Source organism: Pipistrellus kuhlii, unplaced genomic scaffold (assembly GCF_014108245.1).
Source record: "Pipistrellus kuhlii isolate mPipKuh1 unplaced genomic scaffold, mPipKuh1.p scaffold_m20_p_124, whole genome shotgun sequence".
NCBI classification, from domain to species: domain Eukaryota; kingdom Metazoa; phylum Chordata; class Mammalia; order Chiroptera; family Vespertilionidae; genus Pipistrellus; species Pipistrellus kuhlii.
The window spans coordinates 305,470-333,430 of NW_023425432.1; the positions used below are offsets into that span (position 1 = coordinate 305,470).

General features: G+C 45.7%; 2 protein-coding genes across 6 annotated transcripts; one reads left to right on the forward strand and one right to left on the reverse strand.

Annotated features, from left to right (window-relative positions):
- Positions 1–259: 259 nt before the first annotated feature.
- LOC118716957 (melanoma-associated antigen 10) lies at positions 260–27,365 on the reverse strand. Of its 5 annotated transcripts, none has more exons than XM_036434469.2 (3): positions 27,002–27,365; positions 25,848–25,904; positions 260–1,511 (listed from the first exon to the last, which is right to left on the reverse strand). In XM_036434469.2, exon 3 carries the CDS (start codon positions 1,433–1,435, stop codon positions 695–697), a length of 741 nt encoding a protein of 246 aa, XP_036290362.1. In that variant the 5' UTR covers positions 1,436–1,511; positions 25,848–25,904; positions 27,002–27,365; the 3' UTR covers positions 260–694. The 5 variants fall into 5 exon arrangements, with proteins under 5 accessions (XP_036290362.1, XP_045436343.1, XP_045436344.1 ...); XM_045580387.1 differs by lacking the exon at positions 25,848–25,904 and adding an exon at positions 25,726–25,778 and having other exon boundaries at positions 27,002–27,364; XM_045580388.1 differs by lacking the exons at positions 25,848–25,904; positions 27,002–27,365 and adding exons at positions 25,726–25,778; positions 26,844–26,994.
- Positions 19,397–20,727, forward strand: LOC118716962 (heat shock transcription factor, X-linked member 3-like). Its single transcript, XM_036434472.1, has 2 exons — positions 19,397–19,864; positions 20,143–20,727. Exons 1-2 carry the CDS (start codon positions 19,397–19,399, stop codon positions 20,725–20,727), a joined length of 1,053 nt encoding a protein of 350 aa, XP_036290365.1.
- Positions 27,366–27,961: the final 596 nt, after the last annotated feature.

Here is a 27,961-nt window from a genome sequence, read left to right on the forward strand (position 1 = left end):
GGGGACACTTCACCACCTTCCTCATATGACTGTGGATCCTAAACTATCATCCTATGGGTGGTTGTGCCCACTACTGACACAGGACCTTCCAGAGGACATAGGCTTGGTAAATGTCTGAGGATTAAATGAACCATTGAGCAGGGGCCATCTTTATTCAGATGAAATCCCTCCACTTTCTTGAATGAACCAAGAAAATCCAATGATCCTTATACAGTTTGTTTCATAGAAAGACAGACAAAAAGGGATCAGAAGCAATAGATAATAACCTTTTGCTTTTATTTTTCTTTTTTGAACCCACTGAATGTACTGATGAGTTCTTTCACATTTCTAAGGAAATCCTTTTCCAATGCCATATTATCTAGTTTGGGATCACAGAGTAGGATGGAAGGTGTCTTAATTTGCGTTACACAATAGCAAAACTCTTGAACTGGATAGTACAAATACATGTACGGTCAATGCCATTCACAAACAGATACTGAAGCTTATGAAACCTTTGATGGAAAGGAACAACATTTGAAAATTTCTACACAAAACGAGGATAGATTTCTAAATCCAAATTTACTAAACCCCTTATTCCTCCAACTTTCCCTGGGCCTCATTACTTAGAATGTTGACTATCCTCTTAAACACAGTGAAGAATTGGCCTCACATCATGTCAGATGTGGGTCTGAAATATGCCTTGGGGAAACTTGGCTCAGGCATCATCTTCCTCATCACTCAGAGCCTCTTGAAATAGGGATGGGACAGAACCGGGATTCCTTCTATAATCCCTGAGAAAAAACTTGAGGACTTTCAACTTGGTGGTCTCAGCGTGAGCCCTGGGACCCCACAGGAACTCATAGCGTGCAGGATCACTGTTGGGCACCTGCCGGTACTCTACGTACTTTTCCTGCACCCAAACTTTGGTGAGGAGCTCCCTGGGCTCCCCATAGATCCAATGCTCTTTCCCATCACACACACCCATGATATTCAGTGTTTCCCAAACATTTTCCTCAGGGGCACAGTCGCCCTCTGCAAGGATCAATCTCAGGAGCATGACCAGGAGGCCAGTGTTGGGCATGGACTGCCCATGGGACACCATCCCATCATATGTAAGCCCCAAAGTGGTGACCAGGACATAGGTAAGGTTGATGTGGTCCACTTCCTTCACATCAATGCCAAAGAGGAACTGCATGCACTCAGAGGCTAGGCTGAAGATCACAGGGAAGTGGTCCTGATAGTTTTTTATGACTCTACTCAGCATTTCTGCCTTAGTAGTTGGCTGTTTTGCACGATACTTCAGGAGTAGAAACTCCACCAGTTCAGTCATCTTCAAATATATGGCATCATGAAGCGCTGACTTAGCATCTCCAGAGTCCTCTCTGCTGCTTGTCTCCTGTTCATCTTGGCTGCTGAAGCCCTCATCTTCAGATTGGCTACAAGCAGGGGCTGCCATGGCAGGGGCACAGAGTCAGGAACCCAGAGGGCTCTCGGGAGGACTTGGTGTCTCAGCAGCACACACCTGCTCTAGGCTGTGTGGGAACAAGGCAGAGAGGGACAAAGATAAGGAGGCAGACATGACCAAGTCCTTATCCCCAAACAGCTGCACCTCAAACAGGCTTTGATTCTCCCTTGAGTCTTCCTTGAGATTAGAGCTCACTTTCTAATCAAGAGTTCATGATGACTCATGTTGGATGTCAACCAGACTATGGGCAGGAGATGGGCCATGGGGAACACCCGACTGGATAAAGAGAAGGAACCCGAGGACCTTGCTGGCATGGTTCAGTGGTTAGAGGATCAGCCTGCCCACCAGAGGGTTTAATTCCTACTCAAGAGCACATATATGGGGTTGCAGATTCAATTCCTGCCCCAGGCTCGGGTGCTTGTGGGAGACAACCAATCGATGTGTCTCTCTCACATTGATGTTTCTCTCTCTTTCTCTACCCACTCTCTTCCACTCTCTAAAATCAATTGTGGAAAGTATCACCATGCCTATGAGGATGAAAAAAGAAGAGGGGAAATGTGAATATCCTAGCTGAGAAACATACTTTCAGTGGCTCTGAAAATGGAGACTTTTAAGGCTATTCTATAAGGGTGCTCTTAGATCTCACAGGGGTCTCTCCTCCTGGGCAACCTTTCCCCTAAGATCCTGAAGGTGGAAGTAAAAAGATTCCTCAGGGTGAAGCTAGCACATTTGGAGATATTGGGTCTGACAGTGGTCCTGTAGGGTGGGGTGGTATAAAGTCTATTTATGGGGGAAGGATCCTCCTGTGCCCACTCAGGGCCTGCCTCTCCCACACCAGCCCCTAATTTCCTGAGATCACACTCTTACAAGAACACATATCACTGAAACTTGAGAAGTGAGACGTCCCCATATTTGGAAGCACCTGTATATATTAAACCCTCTGGTGGGCAGGCTGATCCTCTAACCACTGAACCATGCTAGCAAGGTTCTCGGGTTCCCTCTCTTTATCGTTTTTGTCAAGGGACAAGAATGTGTGGCCATAACCTATGGGTTCCACATGTCCTGGTGTGAAGGGTTCCCTCAGTCCTCACCATGGCCTCTGCTGGGGCCTGGCTTCCTGCATCACCTAGCCTGAGTCCAGATCATCAGACCAAGGCCCTAGCCTTTCTGGGTCCATGGAGGTGAAAATGGAAAGAGGCCCAGCCTGAAAGCCCTGCACCAGGTCTCTAGGGCTGACAATAGGCAAAGACAAGATTTTTTTTAGGGAACCCCATTTCATTCTGGAGATTGGGCTACACTCCCTCCACCTTTAGGGATCTCACCTTGACTCTTGGGAGGACGTAGGACTCTGCTCTCAGTTGAACATGAGAACTTCCTCAAAAGACCTGATGTACTCTCAGAACAAGGTCCTCACCTCCATAAAAGACTACAGAGCAAAGTGAGGAAGCTTCCTATCTGTGCCCCAAATCACTCCAACCCCTGTCAACATCACAAAAGTCTGGCAACAGAGACAGGGCTCTCTATCCTGTTTGGGTTCCCCAGTGCCCCTATAAAGTATTCACTTTTACTCCTGCCAGGACCTGCCCTTCTTCCAGTTCCTCCTCTTGGAACTCTTGATCTTTCCTACCAAAACCTCTCCTCTTTGATGACTCCCCACTTTCCTGCCCATGATAGAAAAGAGCATGCCACTTAAAGCCGACATGCTTCTTTTAGGTCTGAGAATAGAGGACATTTGGACTTTGTGTCATCCTTCCCTTTCTGAAAAGACTATGCACATTAAGGTTTCACAAAGGGTCAGCACATTGTCATCTGAGAGATCATGAAATACTTCTCTCCCTTGACCTCACATTTTTCTTAGACGCAGGTCCTTACAGATCAAGGCCTCTCATATATCCCAAGTGAAGTCTGGGGATATTGCATCAGGCCACAAAGCCAGGGGATAGAGCCAGGCTCCCATCAGGGGACTGAAAAATTCCTTGGAGTGTTTAACCCTTCCTCTCATACTCACTTTGTTTCCAGGTATAGTTTGGACTATGACTCTACAAACCTCAACTTGCTGCTTTCTGACCTGTCCTTGACTCCAGAGTTCTCTGAATTGGTGGGGGCTGGTGGTTCCTAGGAAATAATACTCAGCCAGACAACCCAGCCTCCAGGACTCAGGGTGCTGACAGCAGAGGCAAATCTGGATTCTGTGGGAACCCCCCTATCCCCTTTATGGTAATAACTTGATTATGTGCAAGATTGGGCCTCTTTCTTCTATGGGCCTATAGCCAGCCTCCCTGATGTGGCCCTTACCTCTCTCAGACTTCCCAGGTAAAAGTCAGTGAACATTATTCATGTAAAGCATTCATGGTGCCTACCAGGGCTAAAGTAAGAGCATGCTTTTGTGGGCCTCTAGTTGGGGTTCCTGGATCCACTCAGTCCTCCATCCAGGTCCTCATCTTAACTCTGGCAGGCTCTGGGTCCTCCCTCTGCATCCCTGAGGCCCTATTTGTTACAATAAAACCCAGAGTTTCATGGGCCCAGATGTGAAGTCATGAAATACCACTTGGCTCTGTGAAGCATCTCTACCCTATGCTCTGAGGACCTGAAGCCCTACACTTTTTAAAAATTTTGATCTTTATTGTTGAAAGTATTGTAGATGGGAGAGTCAAGATGGCAGCTGGCAGGATGGCAGTGAGGGAAAGAGTGTGAATGAAGGAGGGAGATAAAAAGGGAGGGAACAAAAGGGGAGAGTGTGGATGTGTGTAATGTGTGTGTGAGAGTGAGGGACAGTTAGATCCTGCCGGAGTCTCGGGTGCTTATAGACCAGGCTATAATAGACGGGGGCCACTGCTACCCCTGCAAGCACTCCTGGGGTGGCTAGCTTTAGCACAGAAATGACACCATCTTGAAGGGGAGAGCTGTTGTGACTAGGACCCCAGCCTTACCACCACCTAGACTGGCATCATACACTATACAGGTACTTACAGCCACTCCAGCCAAAACCTTGTTACCTCATCTTCAGACCCACAGATACTGGGACTCCAGTCTCCCCAGTCACAGGATCCTGTGAGCCATGGAGTGTCCCCCCTTTCTGCCAAGCCCACCACTCGGCCACAGACCCTACCCAGCTATCCAATGCCAGGGCATTCTGGTGAGTCTTGCAATGTGAAACTCTCCCACCAATCCCACTGCTTCAGAAACAGGCCCCACATGACTCAGTACATGGACTCCTGAGTGAGAGCAAAAATGGGGAGAAAAAGAAACAACCCCCAAAGGAAAGAAAAGGAGGAATAGCTAGAAAATGAATTAAATGAAATGGCAGCATGCAATATTACAGAAAAATAATTCAGAGTAAGGGTCATACAATTCATAAACCAGCTGGATGAGAAAGCAAACCTATGTAAGAATCAAGAGAAAATGAAGAATGATATGGCTACAATAAAAAAAAAACACAAGGGAAGGTTTCAATAGTAGAATAGAAGGTGAGAACTGAATTAGGGAGTTAGAAGACAGGGCATAAAAATATACCCAATCTGAACAGCAATTGGAGAAAATATTAAAAATAAGGAGGAGAGCCTAAGGGGTCTTTGGGACAACATGAAATGAATTAACATAAATATACTAGGGGTACCAAAAGGACAAGGAGATGAGTAAGGACTAGAAAACCCATTTGAAGAAATAATGACAGAAAACTTCCCTAATTTGGGGAAGAAAAAAGTAACACAAGCACAGAGAATCCTATACAAGATGAAATACATACACCAAGACACATTGTAATGATAATGGCAAACATTAATGACAGAGAATCTTAAAGTCTACAAGGGATCTCCCATTAGATTATCAAATGATTTCTCAACAGAAACACATCAGGCCTGAAGGGAATGGAATGAAGTATACAATTTGAGGAAAACCAAGGGACTGAATACAAGAATATTCTATCCAGCAACAGTATCATTCACAATTGAAGGGGAAATCTGGAGCTTTGCAGACAAAAAAAAAAAAAAAAAAAAAAAAAGGCTAAGGGAGTTTATCACTACCAAGTCAGTCAAGAAGCAATGCATGCTAAAGAGACTGTTGTAAAAAGAATAAATAGAAAAGGAAGAAGGGACACAGGCATAAAGAATAAACATGGGTCAAGACCATACTGTTGGAGATTAAAAATGGTGACAGAGTAAGTGGATGCTGCACAAACATGCCTCCAGGAGCAAACTGATATCACAACTAAAATACAGAAAAACTTCCAGAATAATAAAAGAAAACTTGCAGCAGAGAACCCTGATACCTGAGGACCGAAAGCAGAGATCGCATAGAGACTGGTAGGAGGGGCATAGGTGTGAAAGGGCTGGCAGGGAACCCACAGACAGCAACTGAAGTCCCAGAGAGATATTTCAGCTGTGGAGGTTTACCACTGAGAACTCTGGGATCTAATCCCCAAGCTGGGCTCACTCAGAGAACTGAGGTGGGTACCCACATATCATCTGGCTGTGAAAAACAGCAAGGCACTGTTTTCCAGGGAGAGATGGCTGAAAATTTCAGCACGCTCTTAAGGGGGCAGTTCACAAAATTCCCTGTGGAGCCACCCACCTTGTGTTCCTGCAAAGGAAGGGTGAACTGCACTGGAGCTGTGAAGGCAGGAACCAGAACTGGGGACTCAGGATATATATCCCAAGAAAACAGAAACACCATTTAGAAAGGATAAATGCACCCCTATGTTCATAGTAGCACAATTTACAATAGCTTAAGATTTAGAAACAGCCTAAGTGCCCATCAGCAGATGAGTGGATTAAAAAACGGTGGTATATTTACACAATGGAATACTACCCTGCTGTAAAAAAATAAAGAACCCTTATCATTCACAACAGCATGGACAGACCTGGAGAGCATTAAGCTAAGCAAAATAAGCTAGTCTGAGAATGATAAATATCACATGACCTCACTCATTTGTGGAATATAATGAACATCATAAACTAATGAATCAAAATAGAGCCAGAGGAAAAAATATTTTAGAATAGCAGTAATCCTGTTATTTTCAGATTTTTAATATTTCCTACAACTTTTGTGATATTATACTATGTTAGTACAGTTTTGATATTATTATATTTAAAATCTTTTTTCTTGAAATGTTCTCATTGCATGTAATATTATTTTATTTTAAATCATTTTTGCTGAAATATTAATGTTTATTGTATGTAAAATTATATTTAAAATCGTTTTTCTTGGAGGAAAGAAAAAGAATAAAAATGTCTACAAAGAAGTACCTGTCTACATATAATATATAAAAGTCTAAGTGACCTTTTGACTGATCACTACGATGTGCACTGACCACTAGGGGGCACATGCTCAACACAGGAGATGCCCTCTGGTGTTCAGTGAGCTCCCACAGTTTGAACATGGCTCAGCTGACCAATGGGCACCAGATACTGGGCTCATGGTTGATGAGTACAGCTGTTGTGGCATGAGCCTCTCCCTCAGACACTCCCACTTCGGGCCCCTCCCCCATCAGGATCAAGATTGGGACCAGCATTGGGACTGACTGGGTGTGAGCCCACAGCTGCTTCTCAGTAATGGGCACACTAGTATTGCCCTAGGATGGGCACACGGAGACTGCAATGGAGCGGTAGCGAGCCTACCAAGTGGTGACAGCAGCAGGCCTATCAGGGCCTGGATGAGCAGGAGTGGCTTGACACCCAGCCTGGGGTTGGCCTCCTCCATGGCTGCCTGCCACTTTGGCACTATTACATCCTCAGGGTATGTTGGACTGCCGGTTTCAGCCCGATCCCTGAAGGCCAGGCTGAGAGACCCAACCAATGCACAAATCTGTGCAATGGGCCTCTAGTCAATAATAACTTTAAATGTAAATTGATTAAATGCTCCAATCAAAAGACAATGAGTGGCTGAATGGATAAGAAAACATGACCAATATAGATGCAGTCTACAAGAGACTCACCTCAGAACAAGGGACTCACACAGACTGAAAGTGAAGGGATGGAAAAATATTTTTCAGGCAATGGAAATGGAAAAATAAGCTGGAGTAGCAATTCTTATATCTGACTAAATAAAGTTCAAAATGAAGACCATAACAAGAGATAAGGAAGGCCACTTCATAATACTAAAGGGATAAGTACAACAAGAGGATATAATTCTGATAAACATATATGCACCCAATGCAGCAGTATCCAAATAAAACAAAACTTCTAGAAGATATCATGGGAAAGATGGACAGTAATATAATCATAGTAAGGGACCTTAATACCCCATTGGAATAAATCCTCTAGACAAAAAAATCAGCAAAGAAACAGCAGTCCTAAACAACTCACTGTATCAGATGGACTTAATTGATATTTTCAGAACATTTCACCCCAAAGCTATGGAATATACATTCTTCTCAAGTGCACATGGGACATTTTTGAAGATAGACCACATATTAGGACACAGGTAAACTCTCTTCAAATTCAAGAAGATTGAAATCATATCAAGCATTTCCTCAGATCACAATGGCATAATATTATAAATCAACTATAATAAAAAACAATGAAAAAAATCAAACACTTGGAAACTAAATAGCATCTTATTAAATAACTAGAGGTGCGGTGCATGGGATTCATGCACTGGTGGGGGGTGTGGCCTGCAGGGATCAGCCTGCTGTGGGAGCATTGCTAATCCTGGTCATCCAAGCTGCTGTGGGCCTGCCCTCTGAGTGGCTGTTCCCTGGTCCAGCACCTTTTGTGGAGCCTAACACTCACCTCTCCGGTCGACTGGTCGGGCCAGGTCCCGAGACAATAGCATTGAGAGGCAGCAGAATGGGCCTCAGTCACGCAGCAGCCACAAACCCGCCTCCCAGCCTCTGGGGCCAGCTCTGCAAGCCCAGCAGCGGCTCTGTGTAGCCTCCCGGTGTCTGGAGGAGGCAGCAGGGAGTGAGGAGGAGGAGGAGCCTGGGGCAAGGAGGCTATAATTGCTGCCCGGGTTCCTGCCCATAGGCTCAGGGTTTACAACAGGAGAAGCCACTCATCCTGATCAGGCAAGCATAGTGCACTGACTACCAGGAGGCAGCTCCTGCATGGAGCATCTGCCCGGTGATGGTCAATTGAGCATCACAGAAACTGGTCAACCAGTCCTTCTGGTCATTCCACTGTTTGGATGCTGAGCTTTTATTATATAGGATGATTGGGATAAAAAGAAAATAAAAAACATCTTAGAAACAAATGACAATGAAAACACAACAATCTAAAATCTATGGGACTCGGTGAAAGCAGTCCTGAGAAGAAAGTTTACAGCATTATAGGACTACCTAAAAAAAAAAAAATAATAAATAAAAAAATAAAAAAAAATAAAAATAGTTAATTATCTAACTATGCAACATAAATAATTATAAAGAGAACAACAAGAAAAGCCTAGAGTGAGCAGAAGGAATGAAATAATAAAGATTAGAGTGGAAATAAATGACATAAAAAACAAACAAAAAAATACAAAAGATCAATGAAACCAAGAGCTGGTTCTTTGAAAGAATAAACAAGATTGATAAACCGCTAACCATGCTCACCAAGAAGCAAAGAGGGATGATCCAAATAAACAAAATCATAAATCAAAGAGGCAAAATAACAATAGACCCCACAGAAATACAAAGGATTTTTAAAAATACTATGAACAACTCTATGCCAACAAACTGGTCAACCTAGAAGAAATGGACATATTACTATAAAAATATGACCTTCTAAAACTCAATCAGAAATCATAAAAAGTGAATAGCTATGGATAACTATGGGGGAAATCAAAGTAGTAATAAAAAAAACTTCCATCAAACAAAAGCCCTGGGCCAGACGGCTTTACAAGGGAGTTCTACCAAACATTCAAAGAACTAAAACCTATCCTCTTCAGATTATTGCAAAGAATTCAAGAGAAAGGAACTATCAAGCTCTTTCTATGAAACCAGAATTACCCTAATCCCAAAACCAGATAAAGACATTACAAAGAATCAGAGAGGCCAATATCCGTGATGAACATAGATGCTAAAATCCTCAACAAAATTCTGGCAAATCAGATCCCACATTACATTAGAAAGATCATACACCATGACCAAGTGGGATTTATTCTGGGGATGCAAGGCTGGTAGAATATCCACAAATCATTAAACATGATACATCACATAAATGAATTGAGAGACAAAAATCACATAATCATATCAACTGGTGCAGAAAAAAGCATTTGACAAAATCCAACACCCTTTTTTTTTATAAAAACTCCCAAGAAAATGGGAATAGAGGGATTATACCTCAACATAATAAAAGTCTCATATGCAAACCTACAGCCAACATCATACTCAATGGGCAAAAACTAAAACCATTTCCCCTAAGAATAGGAACAAGACAGAGATGCCCACTCTCACCACTCCTATTTAAAAGATTGCACATAGAAGTCTGGAAGTGCTAGCTATAGTGATCAGACGAGAGGACAAAAATTAAAGGCATCTAAATTGGAAAATAAGAAGTAAAATTGCCATTATTCACAGATGACAAGATATTGTACGTAGAAAACCTGAAAGCCTTCATCAAAAAACTACTAGGCCTTAAAAAAAACACTCACTAGACTTGATAAATGAATTTGGCAATGTACTAGGATACAAAATTAATACAAAATCTATGGCTTTTTTATACACCAATATCGATAGATTGAACTCACAGAAAGAGAAGCTAAAAATACAATCCCATTTTCCATTGCAACAAAAAAAAATTAAGATACATAATTAAAAATTAAGATACCTAATTAAAAAATTAAGGAATAAACTTAACTAAGGACATAAAAGACCTGTACTTAGAAATCTACAGGACATTGAAAAAAGAGATAGAGGAACACATAAACAAATGGAATAACATCCCGTGTTCATAGATTGGTAGAATCAACATCATTAAAATGTGCATACTACCCAAAGCAATTTATAGATTCAATGTAATCCTCAGTAAAATACCAACAACATCCTAGCTATTGTAGATTGTGCTGCTATGAACATAGGGGTGCATATATCTTTTTTGATTGGTGTTACTAGTTTCTTAGGATATCCTAGGAGTGGGATTACTGGGTCAAATGGTAGTTCCATTTAGGATTTGGAAACAGCCTAGGTGCCCATCAGCAGATGATTGGATAAAAAAACTATGGTACATCCACACAATAAAATACTATGCTGCCATAAAAAAAGAAGGAATTCTTATCATTTGCAGCGACCTGGATGGAACTGGAGAACATTATGCTAAGTGAAATAAGCCAGTCAATGAAAGAAAAACACCACATGATCTCACTCATTTATGGATAATAAGGAACATTATAAACTGATGAACAAAAAGGTAGATACAGAGACAATAAAGAAACAGACTGTCAAATTACAGCGGGGAGGGTAGGGAGATATGGGGGAGATAAGAGATCAACCGAAGGACTTGTATGCATGCAGATAAGCATAACCAATGGAGAAAAAACTATGGGGAGGGAGGGCTTGTTTGGGAAAGGGGAGTGGGGATTGGTAAGGTATGTACACATATAATATCTTAATAAAAAATAAATTAAAAAATAAAAATGAAAATTCAAAAAAAAAATACCAACAACATATTTCACAGACCTAGAATCAACTCTCCAAAAATTCATATGGAATTTAAAAAAAAAGACCTTGAATAGTCATAGAAATTCAGAGAAATAAGAACAAAGTTGGAGGGATCACAATACCAGATATTAAGCTATATTTCAAAAGCCACTGTTCTCAAAAGTGCCTGGTACTGGCACAATAACAGACATATAGACCAATGGAAAAGAATAAAGAACTCAGAAATCAACCTAAGCCATTGTGCTCAATTAATATTTGACAAAGGAGGCAAGAGCATACAATGGAGTCAAGGCAGTCTCGTCAATAAATGGTGTTGGGAAAATTAGACAGATGCATGCAAAAAATTGAGACTAGACCAAATTATAGCACACACAAAAATAAACTCAAAATGGATAAAGGACTTAAACAAGATGGGAAATCATAAAAATCTTAGAAGAATCCATAGGCAGCATAATATCAGACATATGTCATAGCAATATCTTTACTGATATATGATAGCTCCTAAGGCAATGGAAACTAAGAAGAAAATAAACAAATGGGACTATATCAAAATAAAAAGCTTTTGCACAGCAAAATAAATAATCTACAAAACAAGAAGAAAGCCCACTGCATGGGAGAACATATTTGTCAATATTATATCTGGTAAGGGCCTAATGTTCAAAATATGTAGGTAACTCATACATCTTAACAGAAGGAAGATAAACAATCCAATTAAAAAATGGGCAAAGGACCTAAATAGACACTTTTTGAAAGAGGACATAAAGAAAGCTGAGAGATATATGAAACAGTGCTCAAAGTCACTAATCATCTGAGATATGCAACTCAAAACGACAATGGTGTACCATCTCACATCTGTCAAAATGTCTATCATCAACAAACCAACAAATGACCAGTACTGGTAAGGATGTGGAGAAAAAGGAATCCTTGTGCACTGCTGGTGGGAATGCAGACTGGCACAGCCACTGTGGAAAATAGTATGGGGTTTCCTCAAATAATTAAAAATGAAGCTCCCATTTGATTCAATAATTCCACTTCTAGGACTATATCCCAAGAAATCAGAAACACCAGTCAGAAAGGATATATGCACACCTATGTTCATAGCAGCACAATTTATAATAGCTAAGATTTGGAAACAGCCTAAATGTCCAACAGATGAATGGATTTAAAAATGGTGTACATCTACACAATGGAATACTACTCTGCTGTGAAAAAAGAAATAACTCTTACCATTTGCAACAGCATGGATGGATCTGGAGAGCATTAGGCTAAGTGAACTATGCCAGTCAGAGAAAGCTAAATATCAGTGGATTATAATCAACAGCATAAACTGATGAACAAAAATAGATCCAGAGACAGAGAAGCATCCAACAGATGGTCAAACCTCAGAGAGAAAGTAGGACAGGGTGGGGGTGGAGGAATAAGAGATCAACCAGAGGACTTATTTATATGCATGCATATAATCATACCAATGGATACAGACACTAGGGGGGTGAGGGCATGTGCTGGGTAGGTGGTTGGAGTGGCCTGGGAGAAGTCAATGGGGTAAAAGGAGACACATGTAATACTTTAAACCAGCTGTCTCCAACTGGTGGTCCAGGGATCACTGCTGGTCCATGAGGTCTAAAAGGCTGGTGACCACTGGTTTAAGGAAACCTTTGGAAGAGTGATTGCCAACTGGTAGTCCACTGACCACTGGTGGTAAGATCTGAAAGGTTGGCAACTGCTGCTTTAAACAATCTATCTTATCTAATAATAGAGAAACATGTAAATTGACCTTACCTTCGCTAAGCTCACAGCCAATAAGAGTGAGTATGCAAATTAACCCAACAAAGATGGAGGTTAATTTGCATATGTTGCAGGGCGGGCATCACCATGGCCAGCTTCTAGGGGTTGGGTCCATCTGGGTGAGAAAGGCCAGTGCCAGACACCACCCACAAGGTACCAGTCCATCAGGCCAGGGAGGGGGATGGGGTGGGCAGCACCAGATGTCACCTGAGGGGTCCGGGTCCATCGCAGGCCCCGGGAGGGGCGAACCTGCCTAGCCACACCTGGGGGGGCCTGGGAACATCGAAGCCCTGGGAGGGAGTAGCTGGGCTGGCCTAGACACTCCTGTGAGGCCCCAGGAACATAGCTGCCCAGGGAGGCATGACTGGGACCCTGGGAATATCACAGGCATGGGGTTGCTGAGATCCAGACCAGGTTTCTGGCCACAGATTCACAGCTTTGTGCAGACCAAGGGCAGGGATCTGCCTAACTGCAGAGAGAGAGAGGTTCTGCAGTGGCCCCAAGACGTGGGTGGGCCAGGCCAGGGATCAAGGGGCATGGAAGGAAGCTGGGGGGAGGGGCAAGGACCTGCTTCTCTGAGGCAGGGGTTAAGGGGTGGTGCCACCTCAGTGGAGGGTACTGCACTGTAGGGCACTGGACTGACTGACTTGATTCAGAGAAGTTCCCAGAGGTAACCTGCCTAGGCCTCGCCCGAGTGGCCTTCGCACTTCAGAGGCGGCAACTCCTGATCCCTCCTTGACCCAAAAACAAGCTCACGCCCGTATGCCCCACAACAGAGCATGCCTTGGCGGTGAGTGCAAAACCTTCCACCTGCTCCGGAGACCCCGGGAGGTGGGGGCGGGGCAGTAAAGAATGGGGGCAGGGGACTGAGGAGAGGAAAGAATGTGGAGTGTCTGCAATGAAGAGGTGCTTAAGAGGCTCGAAGGTTTGTTCTGTTTGCCCAGTGGCTGCCACTTAGGAAAGGTAGAGAGCATGGCTCAGAGGGTTCCCTGTACACTGAGTCAAGTTCCACAGCCAACTGGAATTGGCTTCAGTGTCCTGGTCTGTAAAATGGATGAAGCGTGTCCCAGTGCCTTCACTGAGCCTTGATGGCCAATTGAGATACTACATAAGGAAAATGAGGAAAGAAGTGATAAAGAAAGGAAAAGGTGAAAAACACCAAAGAAACACTAGAAGGAACCTGTAAACCCATTGTCACTTAAATAGGGAATATAGTCAATAATGTTGTAATGATGGTATAATGCCAGGTGGGTACTGGAAATATCGGGGAACACTTTGTAAAGTATATGATTCTCTAACCACTATTCTGCAACTAATATAAAGCCCTAAACCAATACAAAATAAAATTGAATGTGAAGAAATGAAAATTGGAGTGAAATTTTTATAAATGTTTATAAATTTCAAAATTTAAATAAAGGGGCAGAATAAAAAAATAGTGTTTTTCATTTTACCACTTTATTGTCTTTCAGTACATAAAAAAGACAGTTGTCTTTATATGGTGCTTTTATACTTTTTAAAGTCTTTATCTCATTTTAATTTCAGGGCAACTTAAAGACAAGATAATTATTCCCTCCACTATTCAAATAAAGGAAAGCTTGGTGTCTGGTCCCAATGATTCAATTGTCAAGCCCTTATTGTAAAGCAGGGTTAGTAAAATTTTCTGTGAAGGGTCATATCTATAGTAATAAAAGCCTTGGGGGTGATCAGATCAGCAGGGAAAAGTAGTTGGGGGCAATAAGGCTAGCAGAGGAGCAGTTAGGGAGCAATCAGGCAGGTGAGCGGTTAGAAACTAGTGGTCCCAGATTGTGAGAGGGATATCTGACTTCAGGTTTAGGCTCGATCCCACAGAGGTGGGACACCTTGTTGAGGGGTCCCAGATTGGAGAGGGTGCAGGCTGGGCTGAGGGACACCCTCCCCAGAGCACGAATTTAGTGCACTGGGCCTCTAGTATGTATATAAAAGCCCAGCAACTGTTATAGTAGAATGACCAGTGGCTATGACATGCACTGTGGCAGCCAGCCAGCCTGACCCATTCCTCAATCAGCCCTGATCAGCCCTCAACACCCCTAAATCACTGCCTAACTCCCTGATACATGTACATTTAGTGAAAGCACAAGAAAATAATTATCAGTCCCTTCTGTCTCTGACCAGAGTCTCCAGAGGGCTCTGCTAATAATGCAGCCAAGGTATAGAATTCTCCTTCCATGGCCCACAGCCCCAGGGGACCTTCCAACTTAGTAAAAAAGGCTACCTAAGCATTAAAGGGATGGTGGCCCTTTGCTGAGGAATGTAGCGAGTCTAGGTGTGAATTTTGTGAAATTGTGTTGCCTTGAAGATTAGGTGAGCTTTCAATCTCTCTTTAAAATGGGCAGCGAAGAGAACCCGCAGGCTGCCAGGAGCAACAGCGAAGGGTAGGCACATTCAAAAACAGAAAAACTTAAACAGACATGAAGATCATATTGGGATACTGAGAGCACAGACCTGGGAAGAAAACAAAAATCATTAGAGGTCCATCATTCATCTTAATACACATTTGCAAACAACACATAAACAACTTCATCTCACGGCATGTGAAATGCAAAACAGTTCTGTTGTGGGCTTTCTTTTGGCCATCCTTAAGGTGTAATTAGATTCAGCTGGGAGAAAGCTATAGCTTCCAGCATTAGATCACACAGCTGGCCAGACCCCACCCATGCATGAATTTGTGCACCAGGCCTGTAGTAAAGAATAAAAAGTAGTATTACAGATATCCTTTTTGTTTGTTTGTTTTCCCCCAAATTCACCCTTTACCCAGCACCTGCCCCTCCAAGTCCTTCATCATTGTGTAGTCTGTATCCATGGGCTATAATATTGTATGATATCTCTCATATGTGGAATCTAATGAACAAATACACAGATGAACAAAATATTGTAGAACCAGAGATACAGAAGCATGGCTGTATACTTTTTATCAAGTTCCCAATTTTGCTCAGACCTGCATGCTGAAGTCAGGGGATACCACACAAGGTCATTCTCCCTGGAGCATTCCAGGGCTGAGAGCAGGGATGGGCTTTTATGGGGTTCCCTACATTGCAGGGACCAGGGTGCCCTCAATGCTCCCTTAGCTTACCTGTGGTGCGGCTCCTTACACCAAACTCAAGATTGTTAAACCTGGATGTGGAAGTAGGTGACCTGTGGTGACCCCGCCCTCTCATCCTCCCAGGACTGAGTATTCTGGTGTCCAGGGTCCCCTACTTCTTCCTCAGTGCCCTCAACTTGACAGCAGTTAGACCTGGGGTCCCCCTTTCTGCTGTCTGAAGCCCTGTTCCTTCTACCAAACCCCCAGTGTCTCTCAGACCGAATGCAGTACTAACAAAGCTCAATGTGTGAGGTCACCCCTCCCCCTCTCTGGGAGGCCTGCCGGATGGACACTGTTCTGGAGTCCAGGGACCCAAATCTTCCTCAATGTCCTCAACTCTTCATCAGCAGGACCTGGGGTGCCCCCTCTTCTGCGTGAAGTCCAGCTCCTTCTACCAAACCCCCAGTGTCTCTCAGTCCGAATGGAGAAATCATAAAGCACAATGTGTGAGGTCACCCCTCCCCCACCTTGGGAGGCCTGCCTGGTGGACACTGTTGTGGGGTCCAGGGCCCCCAATCTCCCTCAGGATCCCCACACTGACTCTGGGCAGGTTCCGGAGACTCTCTGCCCACTGTATGAGAGGACATATTTGGCAATGATACATCTGATAAACGGTTAATATCCATAATATGTAAGGAATTCATACAAGTTAATAAAAGGAAGACAATCCAATTTAAAAAAGCATATGACCAAATAGACACTTCTCCAAAGAGATGGACAAGAGACATGAAAAAATGCTCAAAGTCACTAATTATCCCAGAGATGCAAATCAAAACAACAATGAGGTACCATCTCACACCTATCAGAATGGCTACCATCAACAAATCAACAAATGACAAGAGCTGGTGAGGATGTAGAGAAAAGGAAACCCTTGTTCACTGCTGGTGGGAATGCAGACTGGTGCAACCATTATGAAAAACAGTATGGAGTTGCCTCAAAAAATTAAATATGACCCAGTGATCCCACTTCTAGGAATATATCCTAAGAAACCCGAATTACCAAGCAGGAAGAATATATGCACCTCTATATTCATAAAAGCACAATTTACAATAGCTAAGATCTGGGAACAGACCAAGTGCCCATCAGTAGATGAATGGATTAAAAAAAAACAAAAAACCTGGTACATTTATGCCATGGAATATTATGCAGCCATAAAAAAGAATAATATCTTACCCTTTGAGACAGCATGGAGGGTCCTGGAGATATTATGTTAAGTGAAATAAGTCAGAGAAAGACAAGTATCACATGATTGCATTCATATGTGGAATCTGAGTAATAAAATAAACTGATAAACTGAATGGATCCAGAGACTCAAAGCATACAACAGAGTATGCTCAGAGGGAAGGCAGGGGAGAGTGGGTGGGTGGAAGGTAATCAACCAAAGACCTTGTATACATATACCGTTAAGCATAACCCATGGACACAGACAATAGATTGCTAAAGGCCTGTGGCGGTGGGAGGAGCAGGGGTGGGCTGGAGGGTGTCAGTGGGGAAAAGGGGAATATGTAATACTTCAACAATAAAACTCTATTGGAAAAAAAAAAAGAACTCACTTAAGGAACAATACTTTGGTAGGCAATTGAAGGGAGCTGGTTGTTTAACTAGAAACACTTAGGGGCTACCTTTGAAAAGCCACCCATTCTTAGCCTCTAGGGCCATGTCCTCCAAAAATAGACTGATTCTTGAATGAATGCTTGTAAACCTGTTTAGAAGCACAAAGGCCATGAACTGAACCTGAATCTAGACTTAGGGGCCCCACTAAGGATAAAGTATTTTCTTCCCCAATGCCTCTGGCTTTCCTTTCAGAACAAAGTATTGACCCTCAGAGAGGACAATAATACCACTTAGTGGCAGAGTTGGGAAAAGGACCTAGGATCTGTGCAGGTGGAGCCTTTCCATAGTTCCACTTTATTTCTCAATACAGAGTGATTATTAAGACCAAAGTTGTCCACAACTACAGAACATGGATCACCAAAAACACTGTAGTATCCTCTACTCTATGGTGAAGATGTCTTGAATTTTGCTTTTGTGCCATCCCACACCCAGACTCTCTTCTATGTTCAACTACATATTTACAATTATCTTCATATCAACTTCCTTCAGTCACAGATAGCTAAACAGGTTAGAATTTAACTTGGTAGTGAGCTGTGTAAAGTATGGTTTATGAAAAGTATCTAATCCAGGATCAAACAAAATTATTAAATGTTCCTATCTTTAAGGCTATGGAAGGAGAGGAATACACACGTAGACTTCTGGCAAGAAGAACAGGGCTGGCATGAGAGTGCGTCAATGAATGTTTTGTTTCCACAGAACTGAATGTATACCTAACCTCCAAATCAGTAATGAAAAGCGAAAGTACCAAAGTAGATCCAATTTGCAAGTGGGAAGCCTGAAATCTTAGAAAGCCAAAGTCCACCCACCTCACTGGGCATAGGGGAGGCCTCAAAGGAGTCTGAATTTGAGAGTCTGGGGAGGGTGATTTGAAAAGACTAATGCAGGTTTCCCAAAGTGAACCCATCTTGGGTAGTAAGAAGAGTTCCTATGTGGAAGACATAGAAACTAAAGCCAATGCCATTGTGACCCGAGAGTGGTGAGATTTGGGGGCAATCCAAGCTCAAGAGGGGGCTCCATATGACATCAGAGGGTGCGGCTGTCCATTCCCACTACAACCCCGTGTTTAATGTCTTATCTCAGGTGCTTTGGGTAGCACTGAGGTTGAGGAAAGAGAGGAACATTCCCACCTGTGCTGGAGCACAGCCCTATTCTAGGGACAACTCGACCCAGAGCTAAGAAAATAAGATTCTCTTTTGGGCTCATCTTACCAGGACCTACTAACCAATAGGCACAGTTGGAAGAGACCAAAGCAGGAAGCTTGTGAGGGGTGCATTGAAGAGGTGGGCTACCTACTGAGACTAGGCGAACCACCATTTTATGGAAGCAATAGTCCCCCAGGGGCCCATCTGACCCAGGCAGTATTGGAGGTTGCCCAAGTTAGGACTAACCAGGACCTGGGCCTTGAGCAACAAAGAGGCCACCAACTGTCCCCCCTCCTCTCTGTAGGGATGGAGGTAGAGATAGGATTGGGACTTTTCAGCACACATCCAGTGAACTAGCAACAAGAAACAATCTTTCTGGAAGCAGATGAGCACATTTTCTATTAATCTGACCCTTATATTTTGTACTATTTGAAAAGAGAGAAGATGGGGGATCTAAAGATATCCACTCCCCCACACTTAGCCAGAGCCCACTGTCCAGAGCAGCCATAAGTCACCTTTGTGACATCACATGACATAAGCAGCTGGTTGCCCCACGACCGAGACTCTAGAATTTTGAGGACAGTATATATAGGGCATCGCTGCTGTGACCACAGGCATTTCTGACCCCACTTTTGAAGTGATAGGATCCAGAGTGCCAAATGCGTGTTGATGTAGACTCTACATTGTAGAGCATCAACATGGCTAGTCAGAGTACCAATGAGATGCAGGAAGCCAGGCTGGCCCCATCAGAGGATGGGCAGCCACCAATACTGGTCCAATATGATACATCTCCAGGCCCCCATGTGGGTCCCAGAGAGGCTTTGGAGAGGCACGGTAGCCAAGAAGAGACCCAAGATCCAAGCCCACAAGACAACCCTCAAGCACAGGCCCCAAACCAAAGCGCCGACAATGTGGAAGGAAACAACATTCTTTATGGACTGTCCTTCCCAAGAAAGCTTTGGAGGATAGTGGAGGATGATGCCTTCCAGTCTGTGTGCTGGAATGAAGACGGAGACACCGTGATCATCAAGGCGAACCTTTTCCAGAGGGAGGTTCTCTGCCGAAGGGGTGAGGAGCAAATCTTTGAATCGAACAGCCTGAAGAGTTTCATCCGCTTGATGAACCTCCATGGTTTTAGCAAAATACGCCCTGATGATTCTTCAGTTTGCTCTCCAAGGAATAAGATAATGGTAAAGTACAAAGTCCTCCCATTTCCCATGTTCCCTGTTACTCAAACATCTTCCTAGTGGACCCAGAAGAATGATATACTGAAAAGGCTTCATTTCAGGGCCTAAACCTTTTTCACATGATACAGTATTTATCAAAAGATGAGAAAGTATAGATTTTTATTTGAAACTATAACTCCCTTAGAGATAACCTGCAGGGATGAGTAGACTCTGAGAGGCCAGTTAATGTCAAATAGATATCTTTTCTCCACAAATGACTAAATTAATTAATTTTGTTTCAGATCTACCAAAACAGAAATTTCCAGAGAGACAAGCCTTGGCACCTCCTAAACATTAAAGCAAAAGGCGATCAAATGGCTCGCGTTTGTCCAGGTACCAGTGCCAGCCCTGCAAAGAGAAAGAAGAAGATGGCCCCCACAAGACGCTCTCCAAGACTACACCAGGAGGACAGCAAAAAAGAAGCCGAACAAAAGGCTCAGGAGACAGATAAGAATGAATGGGAATCCAGTGCCACCCAGGCATTCGAGTTCTCCGCTCCTCAGCCCCTGAGCAGTGCCAGGGAAGTTCAGTGTCCAAGTGCAGCCAGTGGTTCAAGTGGGGAGGACACTTCTGGTAATTTCATGTTTGTGCCCACGGCTACTGCCGGAACCGATGGCACAGGGGATCTGTTCCCCACCCTTCCAAATAAACCATCACAAGGTTCAGTGATGTCTTTATACAACATATGCTATTCAGTTCTGATAGCTGAACTTTTAGACTTGGCTCAACCTGAGGATCTTGAGCAGGCCGAGGAGGAAGACCATGAGGGCTCCTCAGATAACAAGTATTCACTCTGTGAGCAGTTCAAGGACAGTACAGTCCCATAATGTCACAGGCTTTGTAACCACAAATCCATTTCTGCTATAATATAGAAAGGCAAAACTAAGTTACAAAATAAACAATCCAATGAGAATTGTGAGTCCCTGTTCTTCTGTTTCCATGCCACACACCTAATCAGATGAGCCTGAGGACGCTAGAAATCCTGGCCCGATAGGCTTTTTCCCTGTTGTCCTCTTTCATTTCACACACTCAACCAAGGATCTGGCTGGGGGGTCCTGAGGCAAACCCAGGAAGACCTGGTCCCTTGAACCTTGCCTATTGAACAGGAGACAGAACTGCCTGACTCCTGACCTTGGGGGAATCACTTTACATTAGTCATGCATCCTGAAACAGGAGGGTCTTTACTCCCAGGTCCCCCTATGATGCCAGGAAGTTTCTGATCGGCATCTGAGTGTGTCTAGCCCAAGTTCCACGGGCCTTCCAGAGAGGTCCACCTAGAATTCAGGCCAACCCATCTGCTAAGTGGTGTACAACAGAGCCAGTCTGGTTTAAAAGATGGGCCATTCCAGTCAATGCCTGGGAGAAAGCCCATCATCCTCACAACTAACAACCATTAGTAACCCTGCTAGAAGGGATCCAAATAAATTAAAGATTGCCCACACAGGAAAACAAAAACTCTACCCATCACTTTTCCATCAGAGCTGTATTTCAGATCTGTCCTTGGATCCCGAGGTAGCTATGTGACATGTGTAACACAAGCCCTCATGAGCCAAGGGACACTTACAGCAGACCAGTCACTTGCCAGGAGAGACAGGTGCTTTCCTTCAAAGTCTGATGAATGAAGCCATGCCTTGGCTGGTCACCCTCCGGCAACCATTCAGTGCCCACTCCCAGACCTCCCACAGGGTCCCTGGGTGCTCCTGAAGTGTTCTGTGAGTTTGACCAGAACAAAGAGACTGGAATCCCAAACAATAACCAGTTCTGCTAAAACATTTTTCTCTGTAAAACCCAGTAATGAGCAGGACCAAAAAGAGTGATAGTACCAAGATATGTCCTGGCAGCTTTCCCTTTTCCCTAATGTCAGACAGAGTGCTTGAGACAGGCAATGAGCCTACAGAGGCATCTCACAAGGACAGTCACCTATATTTGAGCACAGAAATGTGTGTATGTGAACAACAGATGGTGGGTAGTGCTCTCCATGGTGATGCCAATTCAGTTGAACCTGACTTCTATGTCTATGGGCCTTTGAGGGTGATGATTCATCTGGATTCTCAGTAACCTTCCTGTGGAATCCCCCTGCCCCTAGAGGATCAGGAGCTGTGGGATGCCTACCTGGAAGATAGCCTTCCCCCCTTTCTTGGGTATGCGCTCCAGTAACCACCTGGGGCTTGAACGTGCAATCGGGTACTTCTGCTTCAGGTTGGTCAGCACAGCCTGCTGTTCGAGTTCTACAACCTCCTCAGGAGCCAAATTTTTGGGGCATGCAGTTTCCCCAATGTCAGGGAGCCCAGTGCACCATGAGAGAAGCACTAAGATATTTTCTCTTCCATAAACCAAAGGCTTCCTATGAGAGGAAAGGGTTCTTCAATGTTATGCCCACGATTTCACCAAAGGGACACGGAGTGAGCTGGGGCCCTCTGACTGAGCACTTCCAATGTGTCAAATACTGTTTAGGGAATTCTCGGTGAGGCCAAGGGGGAGAGGGAAAAGAAGAGGACAGAGCCTGGTCCACTAACGGGCAGGTCCCAACCTGACTGCTATGGGCAGCACACACAGGTCAGAAGAGCCCTGACTGCTGTGGAGAACCCACCTTCAATCAGGTCCCAAGCTCTTCACCAGGTGAAAGGAGCTGGTGTGGGACCTCAACCACTGAGGGGTGACCGAACGGGCCCAGGATGTCACAGGATGTCATGGACAGTGGGGGTGGGGTAGTGGGGGTGGGGCAGGTGTGTGAAGTTAGGCAGAGAGCCTGAGCCTGGAGGCCACACTATATCCTCTGTGTGCTGTGCAGCTTCCCCTGGTCTGTCTCTCTCTCTCTCTCTCTCTCTCTCTCTCTCTCTCTCTCTCTCTCTCTCTCTCTCACACACACACACACACACACACGTGCATCATGAGAGAAGCACATGTGTGTAGATGCATAAACACATGTGAGCACACAGGCAACAGCACATGCAGACTTGGACCTGCCTCTGCCCCTCACCAATTGGAACTGAGCCCAGTGTGGACAGAAGGGTTCACCCAGGTCATAGGAACTCGGCCCATGGAACCCCAGCCTGGGCCCCTTGCTGCCCCTTTAAAGGTGTGCTGCTTACAGAAGCCACAGCCCCACCACCACAGGTTTAAAAGAAAACAAGCCCCAAACCCCTGAGCAAGGTCCTGGGGGTACTCTTGGAGGGGTGTGAGCTGCGCTCAGGGTGTCATGCCTTGCCAGCGATCACTCCTCAGCCATACTTCTCCCTTCCCAGAGCAGGGCCTGAATCTGCCTGGGGTTCCACCACAGCCTCTCCAGCAGCAGCTCCCACCAGAGGGCGTCTTCCCAGTCCCTGTGAGCAATTGGGTGGCTATGGTACAGTTCCCCTGGCTGCTCACTAGGGTTGCCAAGGAGTCTGCAGAATCTTCACCGCTTTTAAGACAAAACCTGCATAAGGCTGCAGGAAGGAGAGGCAGGAGAATTCCATCTCCCTAGAGATCCGTGGGCCCCACATGGCCTGGGGAAACCCACAAGTGTGACTGTCCATAAGCATCGTGCATCAGCCCTCCATGTTCATAGTCTGTGGGCTGACCTCTCCCCAATGTCCCCTGGGGCCCTGGAACCCCACTGACAGGGGTGGTAGCAGAACAGAGAGTGTTGGCTCCTTCTTCCTTTCCCCATGCAGTCAGCGGCCAGGCCCAATGTAAAGGGGTGGCAATGCAGATACCTCGTCCATCAGATGCGTGTTGGGGGACTTAAGGAAGAAGGTGGAGACAGGTAAAGAGAGGCACTCAGCACAGGATGTGGTCAGTTCCGCAAAGGAGGTCACTGAGGCCAGGGGAGCACAGAGGAGGGAGAAATGGTGCTTTGCCTTCACACCGTGGGAATGGGTTCTAGTCTAGCGCAGACCCTCCTGGGCTTTGCTTCTTCTCTTCACCCCACCCCCACCCACCCCAGCACAGTAAGCTAACGTCATCCTTTCATCCCAACACCAGAGAGGTCCCTAAGAATCCTTGTCCTTCTCCCAGGACTCCTGATTGTAAATTCTTATAATCCAACCTCAGCTGGGAACTTGGTCCCTTGGCCCCTTTGGGAGCCACCCTCCTCCATCCCCTGGCTGCACCACTGCCATCTGCTGTCAGCAGGCACTCCTGGCCCCACTGCAGCCTAGAGAAAGGAATAACAGGAGCAGGAAGAATTGGCACTGGTACCCACACTCCATGCCCATATCAGGCCCTGGGATGGGCATAATCCAGGGATCCTAGAATTCAATCCTCGAATAAGTGCTATTGTCACCCCATTCTACATTTGAGAAGGTGGCACCTAGGGATGAAAAGATGGCCCACAATCTTGGGGCCCTGACTGCCTCACCCCTGTTCTTGCCTCCTTTCCTTGTCCTCCTCGTTGGAGGGCAGAGCTGTGCAATGGCAGGACCAGAAACCAGCCTGAAGATTCAGCCCAATCCTAGTACCTCTCGGAGCTCAGTCTCCACAGAGCTGTGAGTACCTGACACTTAACAGGATAGTCAGAACTGGTGGCTACAGATAATCATTGTAAGGCCTGGCCTCAGTACCGCACTCCACATGAGCACCCCCACTCTGCATGTCTCTCCCCTCCTGTCTTTAAAGGACATAAACCTGACGTCAGCAATTACGTCCTCATGTTTATGAAACATACCCACTCTCAAAGACAAGGCCGGGGAGACAAAAGCTGCCACTTGTTCACTCCCTTTCCAATTCAGTGTCCTGACAGTCCCTGTGCCCAGCTTCTCTGAATTCACTCCCTTTCTTTCTGGCAGGGTCTTCTATCCCTAATCTCTGGATCCCACCTCTTGCTCACCCCAGGACCTTATCCATAAAGAAAAGGACTTTAAAGAGGTAATCAAGTTAAAATGAGACCCACTTCCAATGACGTAAAGAGGGAATTTATAGATAGACATGCACACACGAATACCTTGTAAAGATGAAGGCTGAGACCTACAAGCAAGGAGTGCCAAATCTTGCTTGAAAACCACCAGAAGCTGGGGACAGGGATGCACAGATTCTCTCTCAGACCTCAGTATAGGCAAACTGGGCCCACATTTCCATCTCTGACCTCCAGCCTCTGCAACAGTGAGATAATACATGTCTGTTGTTTAACCCACTGGAGCTCTGGTGCTTTCATGTGACCACCCCAGCAAATGACCACAGAGGCATAGCTCTTTCCCACACCTCTCCACAGGGTAGAAGATGGTTTCGCCATCCACAGCTCATCAAATACATTCTTTTATGTCTACATTGTCTTCTAGCCTATATTTTGCTGTCTGCATGGTATCTCACTGTGGTCCCCAAGACTGACTGATGTTCCCCTACTGTTGAAGAGTCACAGACTGCTTTGCGTTTTCTGCTACTATAAGGGACACTACCACAAACACTCATTAACTATCGACTTGTTAGGTGGAGGCCTGGGTCACATGTACTCACAGCTGAGATGCAAATACACTTCAGCAAATGGCGTTCCACAGAAGTTCACCTTGTATGCCTTGCCAACACAGGCCAGGGTACCATTTCCTCATAGGCTTATCGGCTGTGAGCATCATCTATATGCTTAATGTTTGCCCAGTTGACAGGTGATAAAGGGTCTCTCTATTCATTGGATTTGGATTATTTATGTTCCCTTGTGGCCTGGCCATTTGTATTTGTTCTACGGGTGTTTATGCCTCATTTCCTCCATGGAGTTTTGGCCCCTTTTCTCATCAAAGCCACAAAATCACAAGGAGATCTGATCTGCATGGGTGGCATCCCTAGGGAGAGCTGAGGCCCCTGTAGAGGCACGAAGGGGGCTGAGTGCCCTCCTGCCTCACGATGCAGAGTACCTGCTTTGTTGCCTGAGGAAGACACACTCTTCCACTTGCCTTTGCTTCTTCACCTGCATGAGGACAAGAGGAATAATGAGTCAAGGTCATTAGGGACAAAACAGCAATGTTGGTTAACATACCAAAACAGTCTTCTACTCAGCAGGAATTGGAAACCACCAGGACCAAGGAGGTTTCAACTGGTGGGAAACAGATGTGGCATCTTACTTAGGGTTTGGTTCTGCTAATCATAGCAGTGACTCTCTCCTGCCTTACCTGTTCAGGGACCACATGATGGCCCAGCCAGCTGCACACAAAACTATGTAATGTAAGTGGCTCATTGTAACCCAGCAGAGCCCCCTTTACAGGAAAACTCCCCCTCCCATCACATCATCAAATGGGAAGGATTTGGGGATCCTACACTCTCATTCCCCTCAAAGTAATCCTGGGTAGGCCCACTGGGAGGGTTGTCATGGGCAACCAGCTAAGCAACACACTGCCTTGGGTCTGGCTGAGATGGTGACAGCCTAAGGGCCAAGCACGAAGCAGGGAGGACAGACCTGTGAGTGTGGATCACTACAGTCATTCCTGTGAGCAGAGGCCCATACACACACACACACACACACACACACACACACACACACGGATGATGGTGGGCAAGTGAAAGTAGCCAGAGGAAGACACAGAAAAATGTGGCCTGAGCTGGGGAATGAGTGCTTCCATCTCCACAGCAAACCACAACCCTGGAGCACTATCTTTCGGAGGGCCCAGCAGGCCTCAGCTGAACTGAGCATCCCCACTCCCTTCTGGAGACTCAGGTCTTCTGGTCCCACTGGCCACGGAGGTGGCTAAGCTCTAGGTTGACCCAGCTGAGGCCACCACACAGGACAGTCCTCCTCCTCCCCACAGCCCAGGGAGACAGACAGTGCGGAGAAGAGCCCTCCCAGGACCTGATGAGGAGAGGATTCTGGGACTCTGACACCACAGAGCAGCAGGCCAGCATCCTGGCTTCTCCTCAGCTGCTCCAGGACTGTTAACAGGTGACTGTTGACACCCACTGGCGTGGGTGAGCTACCCTGCACTGGCTGAGACAAAAAACCCTTTTTCTTGCTGGCTTACAAAGGCACATAGACACATACATCCTTAAGTAGCAGGCCAGGACACAGCAGCACTCCATGACGTAGCAGCACACGTGCCGGGATTCTGCAGACACTTAGCTGGCGCGCAGGTAAGCAGTCGGGTAGAGACTTAGACACACATGCAGACTACGGTTGCTAGGAGACATTGTTGGACTCACCGGACACAGAGGCTCACAAGATGACCAGGACAGGTTGGGACCTCCTGACCAGTGGACAGTGGGCAGGGCTAGGCAAAAAGAAGGGCGGGGCTTGGGGTGAAGGCAGTGCTGGGGGAGGAGTATCTGGGTGCGACCATTGGAGAAAGCCAGGGGGAGTAACAGGGACCTGAATTGTGAGAAAGCAGGGGAGGAGCTGTGGAATGGGGTTGGTGGAGCTGTGGAAAAGCTGGTGGCGGATGATAAATGGGATGGTGGTGAGGGAGCTGTGGAAAAGCTGGTGGAGGAGGATCTGCGGGAGGGGGAGGAGGCAGCGGAGCTGTGGTCTGAATTGTGAGAAACCTGGGAGGATCTGTAGGAGTGGAGGAGGATCTGAGGGGAGGGGTAGAGGGAAGCTGGAAAGGCGGAGCTTAGAGGCAGTGAAGGCGGAGGAGGATAGGGGGGAGAGTTGGAGGACAGTGTCTGCCTGCAAATCAGTGAGAAATAGCTCTGGGAGTAGATGGGAAGGAACTGTGACAGAGGCAGAACAAGGGGGAGATGATCTGTGGGAAAGAGCTACAGGAGTAGCTGGGGCAGAACTGTGAGAAAGCATGGGGTGGAGCTGCAGGATGGAGGTGGATTGGGTTGGAACAGGGCAGAGGGGGTGGATTGCTGTGGAGGTTTAGGGCTCAACTGCACATAGTTGGCTACAGGGAGCTGAAGAGGATTAGCTTCTAAGGGGGAGAGGGGGAAGCCACCAGGAGAGTGGGGCAGAGCTGGCAAGGATGTTCTATTTGGGCATTGGGAACCATGTGGCAGGTGGCTTCCCACTCAATGGCCAAGGCCAGACAGTGCCCCTTTGATTGCCATGACCCCTGCCCCCAGTCTGCCCTGCACCAGTAAGCATGCACCAAAGTGGCAGCTCAGGGCCTGAATGACCTAAGGGGACCCTGAGAATGGACCCTGGGGGATATGGAGACTCCA

Excerpts from the sequence above, each read along its gene's own strand:
- LOC118716957 (XM_036434469.2), bottom strand. The coding sequence starts at position 1,435 with ATGGCAGCCCCTGCTTGTAGCCAATCTGAAGATGAGGGCTTCAGCAGC.
- LOC118716962 (XM_036434472.1), top strand. The coding sequence starts at position 19,397 with ATGCAGGAAGCCAGGCTGGCCCCATCAGAGGATGGGCAGCCACCAATA. Across the intron at positions 19,865-20,142 it reads CTCCAAGGAATAAGATAATG|ATCTACCAAAACAGAAATTT; the intron begins GTAAAGTACAAA and ends ATTTTGTTTCAG.